Source organism: Rhinopithecus roxellana, chromosome 10, assembly GCF_007565055.1.
Source record: "Rhinopithecus roxellana isolate Shanxi Qingling chromosome 10, ASM756505v1, whole genome shotgun sequence".
NCBI classification, from domain to species: Eukaryota; Metazoa; Chordata; class Mammalia; order Primates; family Cercopithecidae; genus Rhinopithecus; species Rhinopithecus roxellana.
The window spans coordinates 99,612,975-99,640,742 of NC_044558.1; the positions used below are offsets into that span (position 1 = coordinate 99,612,975).

The 27,768-nt window shown below is 41.2% G+C and overlaps 1 protein-coding gene across 10 annotated transcripts in view; it reads right to left on the reverse strand.

The window, feature by feature from the left end:
- Positions 1-5,984: 5,984 nt before the first annotated feature.
- The window catches only part of TCP11L2 (t-complex 11 like 2), a 42,439-nt gene continuing 20,655 nt past the window's right edge, over positions 5,985-27,768 (reverse strand). For 6 of the 10 annotated variants that reach the window (XM_010367517.2, XM_030939922.1, XM_010367516.2 and 3 more), the window contains 4 exons: positions 17,443-17,630; positions 17,058-17,239; positions 12,327-12,499; positions 6,000-6,735 (listed from right to left, as the gene is read on the reverse strand). In XM_010367517.2, the coding sequence (XP_010365819.1) occupies positions 6,491-6,735; positions 12,327-12,499; positions 17,058-17,239; positions 17,443-17,630 (788 nt within the window). In that variant the 3' untranslated portion in view covers positions 6,000-6,490. Of the gene's footprint in view, positions 6,736-6,953; positions 7,167-12,326; positions 12,500-17,057; positions 17,240-17,442; positions 17,631-19,296; positions 24,321-27,768 lie in introns of those variants that run through there. The other 4 variants (XR_004059764.1, XM_010367515.2, XM_030939923.1 and 1 more) reach the window with 4 other exon arrangements.

Below are 27,768 nucleotides of genomic sequence, written 5' to 3' on the forward strand. Positions count from 1 at the left end.
GTTATATGATATCTACATAAAGTGCTTCGGGTAGTCCCTGCCATAGGGTAAGTGCTCAGTGGCTATTAATTTTTTTTATTATATTCTGAAAGAGAAAAAAGACTATATTCAGGTTCACCACATCTACAAATACAGCCGCTGAGACAAATTCCTGGATTTCCTTTTTTCTTCATAAAAGTTTACAATAAATCCCTCTGTTCCTTTCCCTTGAAATCTGAAAGAAGCTAACATAGTAAGTTTAGAAATGAAAAGGTAAAGCCTCACTCTGAAAACAGAACAAGAGGACACAAGTTGATAATACAAATATACCTTTCGAAAGATTAAAGTAAATCATAGAGGATAATGTCATAATTGATTACTAAATGGAATTAGAACATGTTGGGTTTTGTCACTAGCCTTTGAAGTTGACATCAAGGACAATAACCAGAGCCTTCTGCATACCCTTGGGTTTCTCCACCAATGACAATATTGGGCTTAATGAACCATGGTTCTGATGAGATATGAAAACTTTTGTTCTTATGTACTTAAGTACTTGATCATCACATCTCCAAATACTAAAACCCCTTGAAGCTTGAAAGAGATTTAGGACTCATAAATTACAGTTATTATAATGTATTCTGGCTACATTGTGCTTTAGAGTTTGCAGACAATTTCAAATATGTCTCATTTTATTTTTACAATAACTGTGAGGTAGGCAGATAGTAGGGTGGGGAAGTAGGGTGGAAAATTGAGGTTTGGCGAGATTAAAAGACTGGCTTGCGTTCATATAGCTGTGAAGTAGTAGGAGTGAATTCAAACTAAGTTCTCATGACTCTTAGTCCCGTGCTTTTACAGAACAATTAGTGGAAAATTTTTGGAATTGAACATCCCCAGAGGTAGAACAGGCTGAACTTCAGTCTTGAGAAAGATGCGACTGAAAAGTAAAAATATGTTGCACAAAGGAGGCACTCCCCATTCCTATAGCACACTTAGCCAAACAATCACAGAACTCATTAGTGATTCTCCTGGGTCTGGCTTTCAAATCCTCCCCTTTCTGGGGAGTTACCACTGAAAGATCAGGCACATGATTTTAAACCTATTTTCATGAAGAGAACGTTCACTGTCAGGGACCTGAAGTGGAGATGGCTAATGCTTACCAACAATATCCATGATCGCCTTTCTCCTGGGCGCTTTTTCCAGCCTCCCTTGCAGTAAGGTGAGGCCACATTATTGAATTCTGGCCAATAGAACATGAGTGGAAGTGGGCAGTCTTTTTCCTTCCCTATCAGCTGAGCGAATGAAGATTTAGAGGACAGTGGAGTCATGACATGAATGGAAGTTGGGTCTCTGGATGGCTAAGTGGGAGACCCATCCCCCAACTCCACCCTACCCCCTGCTTTGAACTATGCTTTGAGAAATTAGCTTATGAGACCACTGAGACTTGGGGGCTGTTTGTTCAGCAGTTCACCTACACTTATTAAGAAAGGTTGACTTCTTGTAACTATGCCTTTCCTTAAATCATCTTTTGTATAATTCTCAGAAGCACTGCTGGTTTGGGTGGTCTCCTCACACGTTTCTCACATACAAATTTTAAAGATTTCATGAATGATCATTACAGTGGATTTATTTTTCTCTTTCTGCTTCTCAGCATGCCCTCTCAATTTGGGAGAAATCCCTAATTGGATGACTTTGGTGGGACCACGGGAGTGTAAGGCTCATAATTCCCTCACTCCATTCCCTGCAAATTAGAGCCTGGGCACTTGACTTAAAGACTCACTCAACTGAATTTTGATATGTGGGACTTTAGATCTTAAGCAAATGAGGCAAAGAAAGAAAGACAGTTGAGAAATCAATCTCTGAAGCTGCAGCACTGATTCTAGCGTGGCTGCACTCCTGCAGCTTGCATCACCTTGGTTCCTGTTCATTTTCCAAACCTGGTTCCTCTCTGATTACCTAGATTCTGTGAGGTACTTCATGCCCATCCAATAAACTCCTTTTCTGCTTTAGTTAACCAGAGTCCATTTCAATTGCTGCTATCATGTCTTCACGTGTGAGTACATGTAAGCATACAGACACTAGACATAGGAATATTTTAGCATCAACAAGTGTTGTCAGGGCAATCTTTCAAAAGCATACATTTGTTTGTGACCTTCTCCTGTTTCAAGAGATGCAATGATTCTTTTTCCTTTTCAGGACAACCCCTGCCCCCCACCCAAATTTTAGCATGGCATCCGATAACCTTTTCATCATTCTTGTTTCACCTCTCATCACTTTGTTTTTAAAGACGAAGTGTCCCTCTGTCCACAGGCTGCAGCGCAGTGGCATGATCTCAGCTCACTGCAACCTCCGCTTCCTGGGTTCAAGTGATTCTCCTGCCTCAGTCTCCCGAGTAGCTAGGATTACAGGTGTCTGCCTCCACGTCCAGCTAATTTTTGTATTTTTAGTAGAGAGATGGGGTTTTACCATGTTGGCCAGGCTGGTCTCGAACTCCTGACCTCAAGTGATCCACCCGCCTCAGCTTCCTTAAGTGCTGGGATTTCAGGTGTGAGCCACCATGCCTGATCACCTCTCATTCATCACTTTCATTCTTCCAACTTACTCTGATCCCTGGCTCACCATTTCTCCATACTGTTGTACTTACTGTGCACTTGGTCTGTTGTGTTTTTTCCTTTTGTGGCCTCTTGGCAAGTTCCTATGTATCTCTCGTGTTTTAGCTAAAGAATTATCTTCTTTATGAAATAGAGTTTGACCGTGTTCTCCCTAGCACTATGCTTTTTTTTTGGAGACAGGGTCTTGCTCTGTTACCCAGGCTGGAGTGCAGTGGTGCATTCTCGGCTCACTGCAACTTCTGCCTCCCAGGGTCAAGGGATTCTCCTGCTTCAGCTTCCCAAGTAGCTGGGATTACAAGCGTGTGCCACCACACCCAGCTGATTTTTGTATTTTTAATAGAGACGGTGTTTTGCCAGGTTGGCCAGGCTTGTCTCGAACTCCTGGCCTCAAGTGATGCATCTGCCTTGGCTTCCCAAAGTGCTGGGATTCAGGCATGAGCCATTGCGCCCAGCTTTATTTTTTAACCCTCATTAGATTTTATTGTAACTGTTCACAAGTTTGTCCTTCTCACTAGATTACAAAGTTCTTGAAGACAGTGTGTTTTATCTTCTATGTATCACAACCACTGGGATACTTCTTGGCAGGCACGCAGCACATGCTCAATAGTTGTTTGTTGACTCAATGAATGAATTGTGAATAAACATGACTAGATGTCTGTAAGGCTCTGATGGTCAGCACAAGAATCATTCTAAAGACTCTCCAATAAAGACTATCCAATATTCCAGCCCCAGGCTACCCAGAAGTGGTTTAAAAAACAGAGACACTGGCTATCTCGAAATAATTTTTAATGTTTTAAAATTTAGTAAGTGCACACAATACATGTTTTTGCAGAAGAATGAAAATGCGTGTATGACATTTAATACAAATTTACATTACAAAATGAGACCATGTTAGGAAAACATTAAAAGTAGAAGTAAACATTTAAGTAAAAACCAAATAAACAACATGCTAAGGGATACAATTTTTAAAATCCTAGTAAATGTAGTTGCCTAAATCCAGACTTGAAACACTGAGATTTACTTTGCCACTAAAAAAAAATAATAAAAAAGCAGAATGCCCTTCATTTTAAATGCATTTTAAAAAAATGTTTGTACATTGTTTTCCTGCTGGCCACTGTAGTATAATCGAGTATATAAAAGAGGATCAGCTGGATTCAAATCCAGTAATAAAAAAGTACACCACCTGTTAAGTATACAGAAAGCAACAACAAAAAAATCACACTACCTTTCTACTGTCAGATTCTCCCTGATGCCCATGCCCCAAAGACAGAACAGCTGAGAACTCCTTCAGCTTAAGAGAAAACCAAATGTCTTCAGCACCTTATGTTTCTGTGCATAGGAAAACATGGGCAGAAGAAGACTGCAGGAAGAGAAAAAAATAGCTAAGACCAATGGTGTACTCTTCAGTAAAACTCTACTTGCATGCAGCAGCTTCCGTGGAGACAATGGCTGATGTATTGGGCATTGTGAGAAAAAAAAAACCTGACATTCATAATTTCCTCAAATTTTGGCAGATTTCCCCAAATACAAACAATGGAGACAATTTATTCACACAATCACTTCCTAAAACTTCATAAAATAATGAAGTAACACCGTAATGGTGAAGGTTGTAGTGAGGAAATGAAGGTTGGGGAAGAAAGGAATACTCCTTTTTATTTTCTACCCACTCTACCTCACCAAATTACTAGGGCTCAATTGAGTCCTTAGCAAACAAAACAATCAAAAATGTATTTTATGCAAATGAAGCTCCTTTCAGACCAAGTACCTCCCAACTGTAGTGCTTCCCTCAGCACTCCAAGAAGAGTAATTCCAGGATAAGCAGATTTCTCTAAAGTCTCAGTGATCACTAGCACCCAACTTTGCAAGGTTTGATTTAATGCTCAAGAATGGCAAATGAGGCCGGGCGCGGTGGCTCATGCCTGTAATCCCAGCACTTTGGGATGCCGAGGCAGGCGGATCACAAGGTCAGGAGATCGAGACCAGCCTCACCAACATGGTGAAACCCCGTCTCTAGTAAAAATACAAAAATTAGCTGGGTGTGGTGGTGCATGCCTGTAATCCCAGCTACTTGGAAGGCTGAGGCAGGAGAATCACTTGAACCCAGGAGGCAGAGGTTGCAGTGAGCCGAGATTGCACCATTGCACTCCAGCCTGGGCAATACAGTGAGACTCCATCTCAAACAAATAAGCAAACAAACAAAACCCACAAAACAAGAATGCAAATGAGGCCGGGCTCGGTGGCTCATGCCTGTAATCTCAGTACTTTGGGAGGCCGAGGCGGGTGGATCACAAGGTCAGGAGTTCAAGACAAGCTTGGCCAACATGATGAAACCCTGTCTCTACTAAAAATACAAAAATTAGACCGGGCGCGGTGGCTCAAGCCTGTAATCCCAGCACTTTGGGAGGCCGAGACGGGCGGATCACGAGGTCAGGAGATCGAGACCATCCTGGCTAACACGGTGAAACCCCGTCTCTACTAAAAAAATACAAAAAACTAGCCGGGCGAGGTGGTGGGCACCTGTAGTCCCAGCTACTTGGGAGGCTGAGGCAGGAGAATGGCGTAAACCCGGGAAGCGGAGCTTGCAGTGAGCTGAGATCCGGCCACTGCACTCCAGCCTGGGCGACAGAGTGAGACTCCGTCTCAAAAAAAAAAAAAAAAATTAAAAATACAGAAATTAGCCAGGCCTGGTGGCAGGCGCCTGTAGTCCCAGCTACTCGGGAGGCTAAGGCAGGAGAATTGCTTGAACCCAGGCGGCAGAGGTTGCAGTGAGCTGAGATCACACCACTGCACTCCAGCCTGGGTGACAAAGTGAGACTCTGTATCAAAAAAAAAAAAAAAAAAAAAAAGCAAATGATAATGATCCTTAGAAGAGCATCTTGATCATAACACAGTAAAGCTTTCATCAGCACAAAAGACATCTGCTAGTTAAGTTATATGGGTAAGAAATCCAAAGTTTAACTGTTTCTTTTTCAGATATGAACTTCATGGAGAATGGGTATCATTGACTGCCTTTCTTCTTCTTACAAGTAAACCAAATGAGCCCTGCCTCACATAGAAATATTAAATTCTTATATAAACCTTATCAATGGCCTGAGAAATGCAAGGACATTCACTAAGAGATTTGTGCAAAAATTGTTTTTCTTGGAGAGCAGGATAAATTGTAAGAAAAAACAAACTTCTAGAATACTTTGAGAAGGGAGTTGCTTCTATTTTCACTAAACAAACAAGGGAGGTTTTATCTAAAGTTTGTATGTAGCATAAAAATGTACTTAATACATTCAAATTCTAAATAAATACTGATCATTGGTATTATAAAGTGTGATTTGGTACATTTGTGTAATTTGAGGACTTACTTTGTAAGTTTCTGTTAACACATTAATAAAATGTAATTGTACATTTCAAATACAATTATGTTTACTTCACATCATTTATTCAGAACATCAGTTCCCTCAGTTATTCTCACAACCTTCAACCCTTTAAGAAGTTGTACCAAAATTAAAAATCATTAGGTCTGATAATGACAAGTGAGAAAAACAGCTCCTTATGGGTTGAATGTCATAAGCCAAATATAAATGGTTAAGAAAACATTTACAAGTATTATATAGGTAATATAGTTCATTACAAATTGTTTTCTGTTCATTACAAATTGTTTTCTGTTCATTACAAATGTCTGTTTTAAACTTGAAGATGATGCACAAATAGGGTCTATGTGATGTTTGTGTCTTCTGAGGGTCTATGTGATGTGTGTGTCTTCTGTAATGCTAATATTACCCATTACACAGATTTGGGCTAATACTGCACCACAGTACTGAGAATGTGCTGGATCTCTAATGCCATCAATGGAAGTGGACTGGACACCAAAGTGCTGGATTTCCAATCTCTCATCCAATGTCAGTTCTTCTTTAGTTAGTAGGAGGTGAAGCATCTACCTTCCCCATGGCTTCCTCATTGAAGAGCAGCTTTCGAAGTATATTTGCATAAAATGGTCCATACACTTGTTTGTTGAGATTCACAATGTTTGCATATTGACAGCCTAGGGATTCTAGCTCCTGCTGAATGACAGCTAGGCCTCCTGGCATAGGAGGCATGCATTTTTGAGGGCTTGGAAGACAAAGTAGGCTTTTCATGTAAAGCTTAATTCGTTTATCTGAAAGGGAAAAAAAAGATACCTTTATCTGTCCATTATTAAAGTACATACTTTTAAAAAACAAGAACAAGTAATTGTAGTAGGTTGACTGCAATAATGTTCCCAATTCTTTACCCCTCCCTGTACCCATCCCCTTTCCAAGGTAGCTTTGCAGCTCCTCCTATCAAAGGCTGGAGGGTTTTCCCCATCCTTTTTATCTGGTTGGCTCCGTGACTTACTTTGGCCAATACAGAATGCGGTGGAAATGCCAGAGTACCAGTTTCATGCCTTGGCCTCAAGAGGACACTCTTGTTCATGTCCACTCTCTACCTACTACTGCCATGAGAATAAGCCTGGGCTTGCTGGAGGATGAGAGATCAAGGAGAGGGAAATCCAGCTGTTCCATCGGAGGCCATCCTAGACCGGTGCATAGCCGACCAGCATTCAAACACCTGAGAAAGTCCAGCCAGGATCAGCAAAGCTTCCATCCTGAGCCACAGCTGACCCACAAATACATTAGTGAATTGAGCAAGACCAAAAGAGTCACCCGGTCGCCTCACAGACTGGTGAGTAATAATAAATGCTTATTTTTTTTAAGCTCAGGAGTTTTGTGGTATTTTGTTTTGCAGCAATAGCTGACTGATAAAAAATGCAGAGCCCTATTTGGGGGGAATCTTTTACAAAAGTTAATCCTAAATGTTCATGATTGTAATTACATACACTAAAGCTGAGTTTGTAAACTGGCATTAACAGTCTAGCTCATGCAGTGTCTTTTTTAAAAACAGAAGCCATTTAAAATCAGAAGATTTTACATAGAAATCCATATTTCTGCTTTCTCTTGAAAAATCTAGAGATCTGGCAAACTTGGGGGCCCAAATTACCACACGGCAAGGGGGACCACACATCTAGGTTTCCCCAGGACAGTCAAAATTTACACCTGTTGTCCCGGCATAATTTTAAAAAGAGACTCTCAAAAGTATCCTGGTTGAACAATAAATTACATGGTGCCAGGCGTAGTGGCTCACACCTGTAATCCCAGCACTTTGGGAGGCCGAAGTGGGAGGATCTATTGAGCCCAGGAGTTCGAGACCAGCCTGGGCAATATAGTGAAACTTCGTCTCTACAAAAAAAAATTAAAAATTAGCCAGGCATGGTGGTGCGTGTCTGTAGTCCCAGCTACTTAGGAGGCTGAGTTGAGAGGACTGTCTGAGCTCACGAGGCTGCAGTGAACTGTGATCATGCCACTGCACTCCAGCCTGGGCAACAGAGGGAGACTCTATCTCAAACATAATTAATTAATACTAAATAAGTTACAGGGCACTTCACACATGGCCAAGAATCAGGAGACACTGAGGAAGGGCCACCCCAACCAGCACACCATTGTGCCACCTTCCCCGCCCTTCCTGCATCACTGCCTCGATGTACCTGAGTTTGACACGACTACACAAAAGCGCAGAAATGCATGTGGAAATCAGGCTGCAATAGCATGGGACAACTATTAGTAATACTGGACAGAAAAGACCTGCTATAGCTCAGGCTGCTCCAAGGGCTTTCTCTGGCTTTGGGAATAGAAACCTCACCAATAAGAAGGTTTACTAAGGAAAATATGCCACATTGAATATGGACAACTATGATACTACTGAAATTCCTATCACCCAAGAATGCTCACAAAGATCATATATTCCAGCTAGGTGTGACCTAGAACTTAGTTTCAAATGTCCATGTCTTAGAATTCTTTCCTTTTGGCCGGGCGCGGTGGCTCAAGCCTGTAATCCTAGTACTTTGGGAGGCCGAGACGGGCGGATCGCGAGGTCAGGAGATCGAGACCATCCTGGCTAACACGGTGAAACCCCGTCTCTACTAAAAACTACAAAAAACTAGCTGGGCGAGGTGGCAGCGCCTGTAGTCCCAGCTGTCTGGGAGGCTGAGGCAGGAGAATGGCGTAAACCCGGGAGGCGGAGCTTGCAGTGAGCTGAGATCTGGCCACAGCACTCCAGCCTGGGTGACAGAGCGAGACTCTGTCTCAAAAAAAAAAAAAAAAAGAATTCTTTCCTTTTACTAGAATGCCATGTCATGCCACGCCATGCCATCCCATCTCTGCCCAGAATCAAAGGCATCCTTCAATGTCGTGCCAAAAGTTACCTCCTTTCTGTGACTTTCCTTAGCATCTGTTATCAGACTATCATGACATATGATTGCCAGTTGAGAAGGTGTCTCTCTCCCTTCTTGGACAGTGGACTCTTTGAGCGTGAGGATTATATCTTTTTTATCTTTATATTCTTGGTCTGGCATGTGACAGACACATTGTAAATGCTGACTGAACTTAAGTGAGAATGGACTGAAAAGGGTCTATAAAGATAAATAACAAACTGAAAACCATGGCAGCCAGAGGAAAATGGGGACTGAAGAAGGCAAACAAAGGTGACTTAAGCCTTATCTGTAACTTTGTTCTTTTTTTTATATAGACAGGGTCTCCATCTGTTGCCCAGGATAGTCTCAAACTCCTGGCCTCAAGTCATCCTCCTGCTTCGGCCTCCCAAAGTGCTGGGATGACAGGCATGAGCCACTGTGCCTGGCCTTTGTCTGTAATTTTTCTACAAGGAGAAATTATTCTGTATCACCTGTACAACTGAAATTACTTGTTAAAAATGTAGATGGCAGGCAGGGTACAGTGGCTCATGCCTATAATCCCAGCACTTTGGGAGGCCATGGTGGGCAGATCATGAGGTCAAGAGTTTGAGACCAGCCTGGCCAATATGGTGAAACCCCATCTCTACTAAAAATTCAAAAAATAGCTGGGCGTGGTGGCGTGCACCTGTAGTCCCAGCTACTCAGGAGGCTGGGGCAGAAGAATAGCTTGAACCCAGAAGGCAGAGGTTGCAGTGAGCCAAGATCACGCCACTGCACTCCAGCCTGGGCGACAGAGCAAGACTCCATCTCAGAAAAAGAAATAAATGTAGGCATGCAAATAATTTACACAGCAGGTAATCCATAATTTTTACTTAGTATGTATTTGAAAGAAAAATCCCTTTCTAATATCTTCAAAGGGTTAAGAATTGTAATGGGAATTGGGATTGTAATCCCTTCAGTAAATAAATAGCACATCAATGAGAACAAAAGAAAGCACACTATGGGTACCCTGAGCAGAGGAAAACCATGGCCAACACTGATGAAGCCCTTCTCATGTTCCAGGAATCTCTCTGTTTAATTTATTCTAACTCCTCTGCAGGCATACATTTAGAGTTAACTGTATACTACTTTCCCTTTAGACTAGTTGCCTGACCCTCAGAGTCCCAGGTCTATATCATCACAGATATGATCCAAACACTTTCCCTTAAGAAGGTTTAAAGAATGAAACCCTTTCAAAATCGTTCTTATGTCAGCAAGTGGTTCTGTCTCTCCTGCCTCATTTGCAGATGAGTCCATTTTTAGGCAAAGGCTGAAGTGACAGGAGTGTTTGTCCAGTTAGGAGCAGCCACACGGAGTCCCTGCCAAAGGTGTGTCCTTGGCTTCCAGGGTCGAAGGAGAGACGCCCAAGTGAGTCACTTAAGTTGCTAGGGCAACAGTACTTTGAATGAGATTTAAAATGCTTTCAATTTGCAAAAGGACAGGCAAGTTGGACTGGGGAAAGCTGGGTGGACAAAAGTTGCTTTATCAGATTTTAAGAGGCATCTCCTGGCCCTCAGCTTCCCTCTTCCTTCTGATACTGCAAGCATTTCCCTTATCCAAAGAAAAGGCACAGAGTACACTCGGACACTCTGGCCACTCTGCCAGCAAGCAGCAGGGCTCCAGCTCTGACTGAAGTGCCAGTGAGGAACATGAGCTCTGGAGTCAGACAGGCTGGGGAAGGATCCCTACTCCGCCCCCAGCTTGTTATGGGACTTTGAGTGAAAGTTCCTTAACCTCTCCAAGTCTCCTATGCATTCACCCATTTCACAAACATTTATTAAATATATGTGTGGGTGCAGCATTGCACAAGAATATAGCAGTGAACAAACCTGCACACCGTCCTCATGAGGACTGCACACTACTGGGGATTTGGCAGTTTGCTGCAGAGACTGCTGGACAGTGTCTCAATCCCCACTCTATCCCTCTTCCTCCTAGAACACCATCTCTCAGGTTTTACCTGTTCAGCTGGGACGGCATGCTCTGAGGACAGACATGTCAGCACGTGAAGGTATATAGATAAGGGCTTGGTCACAGGTGATCATGGTCATGCTCTGTTTGTTATTGTTATCAACTGTCCCCTCTCAGGAGCAGCCTCCCCAGCAGCCCACAGTGTTGTATACACCGACACTGTTCCTTTCTGGGGGCAAAGTTGAAGCTTTGAACCACTGAAGTAGCCTGTGTGGCCTGGATCCCCAGCATTCCGTGTCCCCAGGGATAAGGATGAACAACACTATTTGAAAGTCTCAAATTAATAGTATCTTAGGGCAGTCAATGTTGTACTTTGAAAATTTGCAGATTAATCCTAGCAGGTTAGTACATTCGAATTCTACACTCTTCTACTTTTGGTTTTCATCCTTGAACCTCTGTAGTAAACAACTGCTTTGTACCACACAGCAGCTTCTCCCCTTCTTTATGGCCACAATACTCTGATTTTGTTTCGGTGTAACCATCTCCTCCCTACTCTCATCAGGTGTTACAGAGAAAACTGACTCCTCCTTGGCTCCAGGAGGTGAATACGTGTCTCAGGCTTAACTTTCTTCCCCTCAGGCCACCATGACCAATTCAAGAATGGGACATGAACTATAGTCAGGCTAACTGGAGCCACTGAGACTCAAAGATGGATTCACTGTTTGAGCTAACAGGGAGGCAGATTCCTTGTTTTTCACTTGACTTAAATATGGAAGGTTGTAGGCTGGAGCTAAAACCATCTTGCTGTCATGAGAAAAGTCTGCCTGTGAAGGCAGCCGGCCCAGAAGAAGGTAGTGTTGAGAGTTGGAGGCAGGAAAACTAGTGCCAGTGACAGCTGGAACTCTCATTAGGCTGTACCAGAAGCCAGCCCTACCCCTGGTCTTTTCAGTTAGACGAGAAAATAAATGCTCATTTTGTTTAAGCTAGTTTAGAAGTTTAGATTCTTGTCACAGGTAACAGAAAAGTCCTAACTGATACATTATCCATTTTCCCAACTCACCAACACAGCTTGACTTTGAGACAGTCAATTTCCTGGCCGACCATTACAAAAAGCCTGCACACTATGTCTCCTGGATTCACGCGTTTTCAGTCTGTCTCTTTAAGTCTGACCAAGTTCCTTCAGAGCTGCTCACAGCAGAACTGATATCTACTATCTGTGAACATACTGCCAGCTGGTTTGAATTACTGCACTGATCTAGGATTTTAACATTACTCCAGCACTCTGTTATTCTCGTCATAAAATCTATTGGCTAAATAGATAATAGGCCCTGAAACATCCCCCCACTCCACGAAACACAGAAGCAGCAATGAGTCCCAGGCCCTTGAAAACATTATTATTTCTTGACATTTTCAATACTTATCCTCTGAAAGTGGGTAATGTGTTTAAGACAAAAATTTGACTGACTTAATAATTAGTCAAAATCAGCAAGTTAAAGCAAATTGGAATTGAAGCAGAAATCAATAAAAGGACTCACCAATCAAGGACCAGATAGGATTGTCCTCCTCTTCAATGCTTGAAAATTGACCTATAAGATTAGCTTGAATCTCAGCACTGAAAGTGGGTAAACCTCTCTCCATCAGGGTCTTGTTAACCTCGGCACAAGTCTGAACACCAATAGAATTCAGGACTTCCTTCAAGTTAAAGGTCCTGTGAAACATAAAATGAAATTCCACCAGAGAAAGTTTTTGTTCATCAAGTTATTATTTTGAATATACAGACGTGTTTTAGATGTCTACCAATCTTCTCTTATACAGACAATAATAACCTATATTAGAATGAACTTATAAAATAGTAACTCCTCCCAACCACCAACCTTCTTAGGTAGCAGATTTTTAAATGCTTAAAATCATTAAATTGCGTAGCAGTGTTTAAGTAGAAAAGCATAAGCAGAAAAATATGGTCCCCAAAAATGCACCTGCAACTCCATTTATATTATAGGACTATCAGAAAGGGACAGAAAACACCAATTTGCTTCTTAAAATAAACTTGTTGGTCTGAGTGGATTCATTCACATATTTTTTAAAATGCACTTGATAAATGAAGTAGACTGAATTCATTTATCTATGCCTAAGCAGTAAATCTGTAACACCAATCAAAAACAATAAATAAAGATATTCAGTGGTCAAATACCTAAAACTCTTGGCTGATCATGACCAAAGATAATAAGCTCCTTCCCATTATTCAAGTAACTGATAAATAATCTCCAATATACAGAGTCCAGAAAGTTGTAAAGGTAATTAAAGAGTGAGTTATTTAGTAGGTAAGGAAAAATAGGTAATTAGAAAAGGCATTTGTTGGGTCCGCACTATTAGGGAAAGATGACTGAAAATTCTATCTCACGATCCAGAAAGGGTCCTTAAGATAACTCTGCAAAATGGCAATTAAAGGATGAGAGAAGGGCTCAATGATAGGACGCAGTATAATGGAATGAGTTGGAACATAAGCTATGGTGTCCTGTGGAGCTGGGTTCAAATCCTGGCTCTACCACTGAACTTCTATGTGTCTAATATTTAGCTCTCAGCAGATTATCAGGCACATGGAAGAAGGAAAAGAGAAAAATAGGTTATCGTGTTGATCATCATTAACAGCAATAAGAAATGAGTTCTTGGTGTTCTGCCTTGACTGGAATTTGTTATAAGCCCACACTGGACCTGATGTTGGAATTCTGTAACCCAAGGATAGACTGATTGTAATAAAATTATTACCTTCTGACTTTGTATCCACTACAATGTACTGCCCTAGTTTTTTCTTGCTTTTAATCAGTGAGTTCTTAGGCTAAAGGGAAACTGGCTGGCCATATGCAGAAAATTGATACTGGACCCCATCCTTTCACCAGATACAAAAATCAACTCAAGATGGATTAAAGACTTAACTATAAGACCTTTAAAAACCCTAAAGGAAGAACCAGGAAATACCATTATGGACATAGGCCTTGGCAAACATTTCATGATGAATTATTCAAAAACAAATGCAACCAAAACAAAAATAAACAAGTAGGACCTAATTAAACTAAAGAGCTTATGCACAGCAAGAAAAACTATCAAGAGAGTAAACAACCTACAAAATGGGAGAAAATATTTGCAAACTATGCATTTAACAAAGGTCTAATATCTAGAATCTAAAAGGAACTTACAACCAGTAAAAAACAACCTCATTAAAAAACGGGCAAAGGACATGAACAGATACTTCTCAAAAGAAGACTCACATGTAGCCAACAAGCATCTGAAGAAATGCTCAACATCACTCATCATTAGAGAAATGCAAATCAAAACCACAGTGAGATACCATCTCGTACCAGTCTGAATGGCTGTTTTTCCTTCTTTTTTGAGATGGAGTCTCACTCCATTGCCCAGGCTGGAGTGTAGTGGCGCAATCTCGGCTCACTGCAACCTCCGCCTTGTCCAGGTTCAAGTGATTCTCCTGCCTCAGCTTCCTGAGTAGCTGGAACTACAGGCATGCACCACCATGCTTGGCTAATTATTTTTTGATGAGACAGGGTTTTGCCATCTTCGGCAGGCTAGTCTTGAACTCCTGATCTCAAGTGATCCGCCTGCCTCGGCCTCCTAGAATGCTGGGATAACAGTGAGCCAATGTGCCCAGCCTGAATGGCTATTATTAAAAAGTCAGAAAATAACAGATTCTGGCAAGGTTGTAGAGAAAAGAGAGCGCTTATACACTTCTGATGGGAATGTAAATTAGTTCAGCCACTGTGGAAAGCAGTTTGGAGATTTCTAAAAGAACTTAAAACAGAACTACCATTCAATTCAGCAATCCCATTACTGGGTTTATTCCTAAAGGAATAGAAATCACTCTATCAAAAAGACACATGTACTCATATGTTCACTGCAGCACTATTCACAACAGCAAAGACATGGAATCAACCTAGATGCCCATCAGTGGTGGACCGGATAAAGAAAACATGGTATATACACCATGGAATAATATACAGCTGTAAAAAGAATAAGATTACATTCTTTGCAGCAACATGGGTAAAACTGGAAACCATCATCCTAAGTGAATTATCAGAAACAAAACCAAATACCACATGTGCTCGCTTATAAGTGGGAGCTAAATACTGAGTAAACATGGACACAAAGGGTAACAACAGATACCGGGTCCTATACCTAAAAGATGGAGGTCTGGAGGAGGTTGAGGGTTGAAAAACTATGCTCACTACCTGGGTGATGAAATCACTGGTACACCAAACCCCAGTGACCCTCAACTTACCCATGTAAAAACCTGTACATGTGTCCCTAAACCTAAAAGTTGAAAAAGGGAAAAAAATTAAAAATCAACCAATCAATAACTCCTCTTTCAGCTCTTCAAAAAAAGTTGTCTCAGCATAAGCCACGCCTTCTACTCACAATGAAGAGAGAAAACTGTTTCTAGTTTTCAAGATGCATCATCAAACCAAATATAAACAACATGTTGGTCTACTATTTAGTACTCTCCCTTTTTTTACACTATGAATGCTATTGCCCCGTCCATAATGAGGATAATTGAGAATTGATTGTATTCATTTCCTAACACCAGGGAAAAAATTAAATAATAAAACAACCAGACACAATTATAAAGAGGATGATTTAATGGCTAGTTATTAATAGCTAGCATTCATTGAGTACGTATTATGTGCCACACACCTGTACATGAATCATCTTAAATTCTCACGACTCCAAGGTAGATATTAATACAATTATTATTCCCTTCTTACAAGCGAGGAAGTCAGGCTCATAGTAATTTGAGAACTTATTCAAGTGTTCATAATAAGTCAATAGCAGAGCTGGGATTTAAACCCTGGTATGTCTGACCCGAAAGCCTGTCTTCTTAGTAACCACCTTCTGTATACTTTATATTAACATTTCAGCAGCACCGGGTGTTCTCTAAAGGCTTAATAAATCAAAGTTTCTGGAAAGTAATGATTACCCATGCAGGGAAATGGTAAGATAAGACCAACTGCAAAATCAGAGGTTTCCTTTCATTATAGGTCTTGGGTCCTAGAATATTAATGAGCATCAGAATCAGGAGAAAGGTCAGATCAGGGCTCAATCCTTGATCTGCCCTTTTCTAGCTGTGCAGCCCAAGGCAAATTCTACTCTATCTCTAAGCTTCAGTTCAAAATGAGAAGTTGGATTCTGTAACTACTTGTTCTCCTTTTGGCTGTTAATAGTCTAGGATTTCATCAAGTAATTTACATGCTCTCTGAATACTAGGTGGGAGGATGAGAAGACAGGTGCATCTCCCTTCAATTACAGGAATAAAGAGGACATGCCTCTGAAGACACCTGAAAGGGAACCAGCAGGAGAAGCTGACCCATAAGAGACTCATAGAACCATCTGGCCATTCACCAAGACTAAGAATTTTCTGACTTGGATAGGAATTCTTACTGGATGATGTAAATGCAAAATCTAAATGGGATTCCAGCATTCATGAAGGTGTAATACTGGAGATAAATTTAGCAAAAATCAAAATCTTCACTGGACTTGTATCACATCTCTGAAGGGCAGAATTGTCAGCACTTCTGAAGACTTCATAGCAAGGTGGATTTGTGAAGTCAGTAAACAATTCATTGCAGAAAAATGATGAAGTCAGAACAAGCAATAGCACAATTCTAGGGAGGCTGAGGTGGGTGGATCATGAGGTCAAGAGATCGAGCCCATCCTGGCCAACATGGTGAAACCCTGTCTCTACTAAAAATACAAAAATTCGCCAGGCATGGTGGTGCATGTCTGTAGTCCCAGCTACTCGGGAGGCTGAGGCAGGAGAATTGCTCAAACCCAGGACACGGAGGTTGCAGTGAGCCCAGGTTGCGCCACTGTACTCCAGCCTGGTGACAAAGCGAGACTCTTTTTTTTTTTTCCAAAAACAATTTGCACAATTCTAAACACTGAGCTTGGCAGATTTCTGTGTTTCGTTTGTTTTTCTTCCAAAGCACTGTCAAAGAAAAGCTGTTGTACAAATTCATTTTAAGTGGAAATACTACACTCACCCTGGCACTTGTCATGGAAAACACCTCTCCCTTCCTATGAGAGGACATCTAAGCCTTCAGAGATATTAAAGGAAATTCTAGAAAAAGAAAGTGTAAGATAAGCTTCTCTAAAGCACAGTCCTGAATCTCATATCCAGATGTCCAAGGTCATTCTTGTTCTCTGAGACGCATGCAGAGCCTTAATACAAGAGGGAGCAGATGCAAAAATTTGGAACTTACTCTTTGTTCATGCCTTCAAGTAGAACAGCTGAAATCCTTTTTAACCTGTTTGCAAGCTCAGGCAGGCCTCCTGTAATAGCACCCACCATGTTGTTGGTAATTAGGGACAGACAGGCAATAATTTTCAATTGATTCAGCTTTTCTGTCAGTTCCTGAAGACGTGCTCCATCTGTTGTAAGTGTCTAACATATTTATTTAAAATATAAAAATAAAAAGGGTAGCTCAATAGCATGGAAATACAAAATAGGCAATGTCATTTCCAAATTCCCATTTTTATCTGATTTTTGTAAAATCATTAAACCACACGAAACACAGACCAGATGATTCAGTTAGAACTTAAGAATTAAAATACTGGGAAATGTAGGGGAAGAACAAAATCACTCACCTCTGGTAATTCTTTTTTCTGATAATCCCACTGTAACAGTTTCAAGTAACTATTATTTAGCACCAAAGTAGGGCTCAGGCTTGGCTTGGAGGTATTTTCGGCCCCAGGAGTTAAAGCACTCTCAGAAAGAGAAAATAATTCTTCATTTACAGATTCTTTTATCCATTCTGTAGTCTGATCAAGAGCACCTAAGAGTGAAGAGGCCACATATTTGTTCTACAGCTGATTGATCCCTTCACTGGTGTATTCCACTTCACAGATGCTGTGTTGGATGCTGGGCATAAATGAAAAGACACAGCCATGCCCTTCAAGGAGTTTATAACCCAGATGGAAAAACAGGTCTATAAACTAACAACTATAACACAGTACAATGAATGCTGGTAATTGTGGGAGAAGAGGCTGTCCAGGAAATAATCTAAGAGGAAGAGCTCTGTAAGTGCTCTGGAAAAGACAGCATATGGCACATTCTAGATGCCACATTCTGGATGCCACAAACAAATCTGTATTGCTGGTCCATAAAGAATTAGGGGTAAGAGGGTTGTAGCAGATGGCATTGGATGGGTGGTTAGAAGCCAGCCTTGAGTTTGTGCAGAGAAGGTATTTAGAGTAAAGTCATTAATTTTCACACATTTTTGGTAAAAGGTGAAAGATTTATATAATCTGAAAACAGAGTATAATTATTACACATTTTTGGGTCTTAGACTGCCTTTAATATCTAATTAGAGATACGCCTTTCCCAAGGTGAACGTGCACACTCACGTGCACATGTCCACAAACAACTGTCATTCTCTCTTACCAGATTCATAGTCCCCAGTTTACAAACACCAGCGACGGGAATGGGGAGTTTTGGATAGTATTATTTTCTTTCTTTCTTTTTTTTTTCAGACAGGGTCTCGCTCTGTCACTCAGGCTGGAGTGCAGTGGCATGATCTCAGCTCACTGCAACCTCCACCTCCCAGGTTCAAGCGATTCTCCTGCCTCAGCCTCCTGAGTAGCTGGAACTATAGGAGTGCGCTACCACACCCAGATAATTTTTGTATTTTTAGTACAGATGGGGTTTCACCATGCTGGCCAGGATGGTCTTGATCTCCTGACCTCATGATCCACCCACCTCGACCTCCCAAAGTGTTGGGATTACAGGCGTGAGCCACTGCACCCAAATGATGATTATTATTTTCAACATGGAACCCATATGATCAGATATGTATGTTAGAAAAATTGCTTGGAAAGAAAGACTGAATTAGTGGAGGGAGAGTAAATTGTTGCAGAGGTTCAGACAAGAGAGTGAATGGATAAGGCAGTGGAAGTGAGGGGTAAGGAGGGGAAAATTGACAAATATTTAGGGGGAGCACCCATAGGTCTTGGTGACCACTTACATGTAGAGAGTAGGAAAGAAGTATTCTAGGATGACTCCCAGATTTGTACCTTGGACATCTGAATGAATGCCTGTGCTATCTACCAAGATACAGAATATAGGCCAAAGAGGTTCTGAAATAAATCCTTCCCATAACCTTTCTAAGGCCACCACCAATCTCCTGGTTGTCAAATCCAATAAACATGTCCTTCCTATTTTTTTTTTTTTTTTTTTTTTTTTTTTTGAGACGGAGTCTCGCTCTGTCGCCCGGGCTGGAGTGCAGTGGCCGGATCTCAGCTCACTGCAAGCTCCGCCTCCCGGGTTTACGCCATTCTCCTGCCTCAGCCTCCCGTAGCTGGGACTACAGGCGCCCGCCACCTCGCCCGGCTAGTTTTTTTTTGTATTTTTTAGTAGAGACGGGGTTTCACAGTGTTAGCCAGGATGGTCTCGATCTCCTGACCTCGTGATCCACCCGTCTCGGCCTCCCAAAGTGCTGGGATTACAGGCTTGAGCCACCGCGCCCGGCCTCCTATTTTTTTTTAAACACCTCTGTAATACAGACATCTCTTAGTACAGCCCTCCAGAAACTCTTTTCCTGGCTTTTCTGACACCACTCTTCCTTAGTTTCCCCTAGCTGTGCTTCTGCATTTCATACCTGGGTTGAGAAGACAGGATGAGAAGATAGGTGCATCTCCCTTCAATTACAGGAAAATGTTCCTCTGCCTGTTCCTTAAATGTTGATGCTTCTAAGCACTCTACCCAATCCCCATTGATTTGGTACTCTTCAATCTCACTAGACCATCTTACTCATTTCTGTGGTTTCTATTTCCACCCATACCCCATAAGGCTCCCAAATCTGTATCTCCAGCTCTCACTTCTCTCCTGAGCTTTTGATTTCCTCATTTGTAGAATGAGCAAGTGGGAGGAGAGTCACTAAATATGAAGCTGAGCAGAGATGCCCAGTATAGTACACTGCTACATAGTGTTTCCACCATCCAGATATAACAGGTACTTTATACCTGTTATATGTACCATCTTGAGATTCTTTAATGTCAAGACTATAGACAATAGTAAGACAATTTGGAAGTGAAGAGTTTTTAGTATTTGTTTTCCTTTACTTTTTATAATTATTATTATTTTGTTTTTTCACACATATAAATATGTTTATATTTACAGACATAATAAATTTGTACACTAAAATGTTCACCTCTTAAGTGTTCAGTTTGGTGAGTTTTGACTACTCTATGTACCTGTGCAACTACCACCTAAAACAAGATATAGACTATATCCATTACCCCTGAAAGTTCTCTCGTCTCCCTTTCCAGTCAATGTGCACCTCACTCAACTACTTTTAACTCCTAACTGCATGAATTAGTTTGCCTTCTAGAAATTCATATAAATGGAATCATAAAGTACCTAGCATAGTGTTTCTGACATTTATCCACATTGTCTTATGTATCACAGTTCATTCTTTTTTAGGGCTTTAAAAATAACTTTTAAATTTTGAAATAGCTTAAACTATTTCAAAATAAAAGACTTAAAAAGTTGTGAAAATAGTACAGACAGTTCCTGTATACCCTTCACCCAGCTGCCCCCAAGGACAGCATCTTAAATAACTATGGTATATTGTCAAAATCAGGAAACTGACATGGGTACAATACCATTAACTTATACTGATTTTACCAGTTTTTACATGCATTCTTTATGTGTGTAGTTCTAAGAAATTTTATTACATATGTGGATTCCTGTAACCATCAGGATACTCAACTATTTCATCACCGTAAAATATCTCCTCATGTTACCTCCCAGTAGTCACACTCTCACCTCAACCCTAACTTCTCGTAACCAATGATCACCATAACTATGTCACTTCAAGAATGTTATGTAACTAGAATCATACAATATGTAGCTGTTATGGACTGTTTGTGTCCACCTGCCACCCAAATTCCTATCATGAAGCCCTAACTTCCACTGTGATGACATTTGGAGATGGAGAATTTGGGAGGTAATTAGGGTTAGATGAGGTCATGAGGGTTGATACCCTTAAAAGAGAGACAAAAGAGGATACTCTCTTTCCATTCGCACACACTGAGAAATAGGCATGTCTGTAAGTGCCAGGAAGAAAGCCCTCATCAGGAACCAAATCAGCTGGCACTTTCATTTTGGACTTTCAGCCTTGAGAACTGTGAAAAATAAACTAATATTGTTGAAGCTACCCAGTCTGTGGTACTTTGTTATGGCAGCCTGAGCAGACCAGTAAAATGACCCTTTGAGATTGGCTTTGTTTTCTAAGCATCCATCCAAGTTTATGTATCAATAGTTCATTCCTTTTTATTACTGAGTCGTATTCTATTGTATGGATATACCACAGTCTGTTTATCCATTTACCAGTGGAAAGTCATTTTGGTTCTTTCAGTTTGGGGTTTTACAAATAAGGCTGATATGAATATTTATGTACAGGTTTCTGTGTGAATGTCAGTTTACAATTCTTGGGGATAAAGACTCAGTATTGCAATTACTAGGTTGTAAGTGTGTTTAATAAGAAATTGCCTAATGATTTCCCAGAGTTTTACCTTTGTTTTTAATATAATGTATTTAATTGTAAATTTATATAATTTAATTTTTAGTAATGGGTATGTTTACTAGCTCACAAAATTCCTTCAAATATAGCAAATAGCTCCCAAGTCTGTACCAACCACTTCCAGCCTACCACTGACACTGTCCATTTCTAAAATCAATTATCTGTCAAACAGAGCCCAGTATAATTGGGCAGACAAGTCTTTTACATTTATTCCTTGAAACAGATTTGACAAGAACACAAACAAAAGTTGCAGTGCAGAGGCTGATCAGCAACAGTCTGTTCCGCAACAGGATTTAGAAAGCAAGACAGAATGAAGAAGCAGCTTGACTGGGGAGTCAAGTTTGCATTGCAGATGAATGAATCTCAGCTTAGGGCAACCTATGCATTGCAGATGAATGAATCTCAACTTAGTGCAACCTAATATCAAAGCAATCAACATGTGACTAAGAACTTGTGCTAGGCTCCCCCAATGCAGAGTAAACGGCCGGTGCAGTAGCTGGGAGCGTGGGACTGAGGCAAGCAGTCTCAACTTCGGTGTATGCCTTGGACAGGTTACCTAATGTCTCCTCAGTTTCCTCTGTCTGTGAACTGGGGATAATAGTATTCCTCCTGAAGCTATGGTAAAGATTCAACAAACTAGCACATACAAAACACTTGGAACCCTTTCTGGCACAAAGGAAATGCCCCTAAGTGTTAGCAATTGTTACATTAGCTCATTTAGCTCTGTAAAAAACCTTTAAGGAGGGGGATTATTGTCTCTAGAGGGCTCGTCAGGTTCTCTGCCTGATACACAACAGCTGCCTTATTAATGAAGTTGCCTCAGACACAGTGATCACCCATGGAATAAGAAGAGTGAGTAGGCTAAGCAGTGGGTTGGTTAAAATGAGCTTTTTTGGGAACTTGACTTTTTCTGTGTGTGTAAATACCAGTTAGTGTGTTAGCATGAGGGAGCAGAATCTAGGCAGGTCCCCTTAAAGAAAAGCCAATGCTTTAAAGGAGATGTTATCTAGAAAACACGCAGACACTGAAAATCTAGTTTATGCAGTATGATCCCTGGTATTTGGCAAGGGTTATTCCAGAAGGCAAGATGGGAGAGGGAGAAGGAAGCAGTGAGGAAGGAAGAAATCACTGAACTTTAGTGTCATACTTAATTTGACCTTAAAGACTATGACCTTAAAGACAATGTCCAGTTCAATTGTCCTTCCACTTTAGACAACTTTATCAAGTTTAGTTCTTCTGGATAAAAAATATGTATCACTGGAAATGAGGTTTTTACTTGAATTCATTTCATTTTTAAGCATATGGCACTTCAATATTACTATAATATAGGTTATCAGGTGCCTAATAGTTATTATTAGCAGAGTTCCCTTGATATTAACAGTTTCTATGAGAAACAACTCACACAGAGTTGCTCCAAAAGGTGCCTCTGCAAGGGCTTGCTTCTGCAAGTGGAAACGGCTCCCTCTAGACAATGGAAAGGAGGCAAGAAGAAGAAAGCACCCACCATCAGCCATGACTAGCTGAAATGAGACTGATTCCAAATACAAAACAACTCCCAAGTGCTCAACAGCCACTGGACTTCCTTGCTTATTGAAGCCCAAATTTTCCTGGAGCATGAGATGGTTCCTTGGGTCATCATGAAATGGATTCATTCTGATTCTTTATTTAGGGTGTGTCAACCTCGGCACTATTGACACTTTGAACTGGGTAATTCTCCATTGTTGGGTGCTGTCCTGTTCACTATACAATGTTTAGCAGCATCCCTAAGCTCTACCTACTAGATGCCTTTCCTCAGCCTCCCACCTTGCCCTGTCAGGATGGGACAGCCAAGTGTCTCCAGACATGGCTAAATATTGTGGGGCGGGGGCAGTGGCAAAATCACCCCTAAGAGAACCACGTTGAGAATCATGGACTTAGATGACAAATAGTGTTTATTTACTTTTGCTCATAAGTAGTTCTTCTAACTTTGAATAAAATGTCTCTTACATCATGAACTAAATGAAATTTGACATGCCAAGGCTATTCCAGGAGGCTGAAAGTTTGGAGGCAGGAATTCTCTACTGGGCCTGTCTGCCTTAGGGCAAAATTCACCTTATTTTGCTTTAGACCCAGTTCTAAGGTTTCCCACTAGAAACAAATTGCTTTTTATACCACAGTTCTTTTAAAATTATATATTTGGTAGAATTTATAAGGTGACAATTGCCAAGAAATACAGCCTGAATACAGGTGCAGATTAGAGAGGGAGAGTGAGAGTGAGAGAGAGCGAGAGCGAAAGAAATAGACTGAAATTCTTCCTCGGACCCAGCACTTGAGTAGGGATAATTTATGAGTAGTTCTGTTTGCCACACTAAAGCAACACCACCCTCAGAATTTCGCAACTCTTGTTTCTCCTCAGTTGGCAAATGTTTTTGGTTTGCTAGTTCTGTTTTATAAAGATGGAAAAGACTTGCAGTCTTTCATTTAAGACATCCGACTGAGAAAGCACGAGTGGAAATCATCATGTGAATATAATTACAATGTGGCAGTAATAAGCATTTATACTGCAAGTTTAATCATTTACAGCTGACACATTTAAGAGCCCGTTTAGTTATCTTGAACAAAATCAACAGTGTGGCATAGTGGTTCTCAATCCTGGCTGACTTTAGAATCACCTGGGGAACTTTAAAACAAAAAAATGTTCATGGGCACAGCTCCTGGAGACTTGAATTTATTCTGTCTGAGGCAGGGCTCAGGCCTCTGCGTTTAAACGCCCCAGATGATTCTAATTTGTAGTCCGACTTGAGAACGACTGGTAAAGCAGAAGGAGCATGCGTCTAGAGTGAAACACTGGCTCTTCTCTCAGGGATCTGCAGAGACTTCACTCTCACAGGCTGGCACGGTGACTGTTCTCTGTGGCTCCAAAGCAAGGTCAGCCTCATGAGGCACCTGCAACCTTGGCTTTTCCTGGGGACAGGATTAAGAGTTTTTCCACTCATTCGTTTATTTGACGAAAACTATTGGGTACCTACTTAGGCCCAGGTATTGTACCAAGTACTGGGGATTTAAAGGTAAATAAGCACAGTCCCTGCACTCAAGAAGTTCCTAGTCTGGTAAGAGGGAGAGACAGACACCAGAATAAGCAATGGTATTACAGGTGCTTCTACCCCAATTTTCAGTTGGAAAAATGTAGTTTCCTTATCCACGACATCTCTTTTTTGCCTGGCAACATCTCACTTTCCCTTCTTTTGGTGCTGGTTTTCTCTGAGAAACCATTTCCTCTGGTTCTGTTTTCTTTTGTGAGTCTCAATTCAGAGGCCCTATCTTCCTGACCAGGGGCTGGCCGAGCAGAGTCACGTGCCCAGCAGAGCGGACTCCTTCCCGGGATCTGAGTGGTGAGAGTGTTCAAGGATGGCCCATGTTTACAGCCCACATCAACCATCGTGACAATGGAGACTTGCTATCCCTTGGTTATTCTTATCCAGCTTTGTGACATTCTTCTGATTTCTGACATTTTGGCTTTTCCTTTGATTCTGTGAACTTCCTCCATCCTTCCATTCACTTCCCTTTGGCTAAGTCAGCTACAGTTGGTTTCTGTTGCTTGCAATACAACTCAGTTGTATTGCAATATAACACAAAACTGAAAAATTCAAAGAAGGCTGAAAAAGTAGCAGCTTGGTTTAATCTGGACTTGGATTTGGGAGACCTGGTTTCCAGTCCTAGCTCCACTGTTTTTTCTGTTTTTGTTTTTGATTTTTTTTTTTTTTTTTTTGAGACAGAGACTCGCTCTGTTGCCCAGGCTGGAGTGCAGTGGCGCAATCTTGGCTCACTCTAGCCTCTGCCTCCCGGGTTCAAGTGATTCTCCTGCCTCAGTCTCTCAGTAGCTGGGATCACAGGCACGCGCCACCACACCTGGCTAATTTTTGTATTTTTAGTAGAGACGGGCTTTCACCATGTTGGCCAGGATAGTCTCGATCACCTGAACTCATGATCTGCCCGCCTTGGCTCTCAAAGTGCTGGGATTACAGGTGTGAGCCACTGCACCCAGCCTCCACTGTTTACTTAGCTGAATGACTGAGTCTAAGGAGGTCATCACTGAGCATGTTTGCTCTTCTTTAAAATGTTCCATAAATATTTTTTGAATGCCTCATGTGACAGATGAAGGGAATCACAATAGAGTTTCATATATTCTGAAAGAGATATTTATGTCCCACAGAATTTTTTTAAAGAATAATATGAAATAAAGTTCATGAAAACATTTGATCAGACATAAGATATTGTCTAAAAAAAGCCTTTCTTTCTGGGTATCTTAAAAATTACTTATGGCCCCCACCTAGGGATAATCTCTTGCTCTTTTCACAGATAATTTACATGTTGGATCTAATGTTATCTTGTTGCTACTTACTTAGTACAAATAATCATTCCTAAGGTTTTCCTGCCTATATTTAAAATAGGCAATTACATAAAATCTCCTCTTAGGTAAAATAAAATATTTTCCTGCAGCCAATTCAGAAATCTAGAGTACTTCTCTGTATTAATTTTCTAATAATTCTTATATAATCATGTGTACACAAAAATCCAACACTTTTGTCCTTCTGTATGATACTATGAGACTCTTATTTTGATATTAGGGCACAGGGGCCAACTTTTGGCAGAGTGACTTGGGGACATAATTAACAGCTGACCTACACTCTGCTTCTGGGACTCTTGATTTCTCTTGCTAAGCAATAGTGACCTATATGCAAAGCTGGGTTTGCTCTATTCTTAAATCTCTGAAAATATCCGAGTCAATAGAAAAGTTGCAAATGGATTACAGGTCACTAAGCCTGGGTTTTAAAAAGAGAAGCAAGCCAGGTGCAGTGGCTCATGCCTGTAATCCCAGCAACTTGAGAGGCAGGAAGAAGCCAATAGTTAAGAGAGCAGCCTGAGCAACACAGTGAGACCCCTGTCTCTACAAAAAATGTTTTAAAAATTAGCCAGGTGTGGTGGCACATGCCTATAGTCCTAGCTACTTGGGAAGCTGAGACAGGAGAATCCCTTGAGTCCAAGAATTAGAGGCTAGAGTAAGTTATGATCATGCCACTGCACCCCAGCCTGGGCAATAGAGTGAGACTCTGTCTCTTAAAGACAAACAAACAAACAAACAACAGAAAAAAAAGAGGCAAATAATTTGAGATGAACAAAATCATAATTCACCCTATTAGGGAATTTGCTCAAGATTTCAAGCTATCTTGATTAAAGATAGGCGTGCATTTGCACATGTGTTTACATACACAGGTACACAAATGAAACCAACCACTAAGTCTCAGGAAAATGCTGCTGTGGACAGTTGCCACAGTTCAGGTTTCAGATCCAGGTTCGACATAGCGTTCTACTTCACTTTACTCCCTCCCCTTTGAAGCTAAAACAACACAGTCCTTGGAGTCATAGAGTTTTGGTTGTAGAACAAAACTTAGAAGTTATCTGACTAGATAACTGGTTATCCAGATGACTACATCATCTGCCAGATGATGTGAGAGATCCCTCTGCAATAACCCCCACAGCTGATAACTTCTTTGAAGAGACAGGGTTTCACAGTATCTAAATGCACACGCTTTGAGTCAGAGACACATCTGGGTTACCCAGGCTCTACCCCTTACTAGTAGTCATCTAGGCTAAGTACCTTAACCTCACTTCTCTCAGTTGTAATTAGGGGTTCCAACCTCATAGGGCTAGTGTGATGCTTGAATAGACTACTTAAGTGGTACGGGAAGGACTTAGCATGTAGTAAGTGCTCATACAAAATGTTAGCTAACACTGACTACTGCTAAAATAGGCCCATTCCAAAGTTAAAACAGCTCCAACTATCAGGAAGGTCAAAACCAGCTGTCTGCTTCCTCCCTCTCATGAATCCTAGTCTGCCCTACAGAATTTCACCAGTCTCTGAGTCGCTGTCAACAGGGAGGGTGGGTGGGGCCATGGCCCACCTGAGTCTCCTTGTTACCAAGCAGAACATGCCCAGCTTCCTCGACGGTTCCTCATGTGGCCTCCATGATCAATGTGTTCTCCCCTGGACATGCTCCTGCCTGCCAGGGCCCCTTTAAATGTAGCGCCTGTTTTGTCTTTTTTATATAAGGCCATTGTGTTGATTATTTGGGCAGAAACCACCTAACTCAGCCTTAAATAGTGATTAATTAAACCCCAGAGGCTCGTGTCAAAAGTTTGCCAATGAGCAGTTAGCCAGCCTCTTGCCAGCTGTGTAACCTCTGGCATCTCAGTTTCCTTGCCTGTAAGATAAAGGGAATAACAGTACCTACTTCACTGGGTAACTAGTAATTGTGAAGACTTGATGAGCTAAGATTTCTTCTACTCCTATTTCTTCCTTGATCCCCCCTCCAGTCTAGTATTTTTGTTTGTTTGTTTGTCTGTTTTTTGA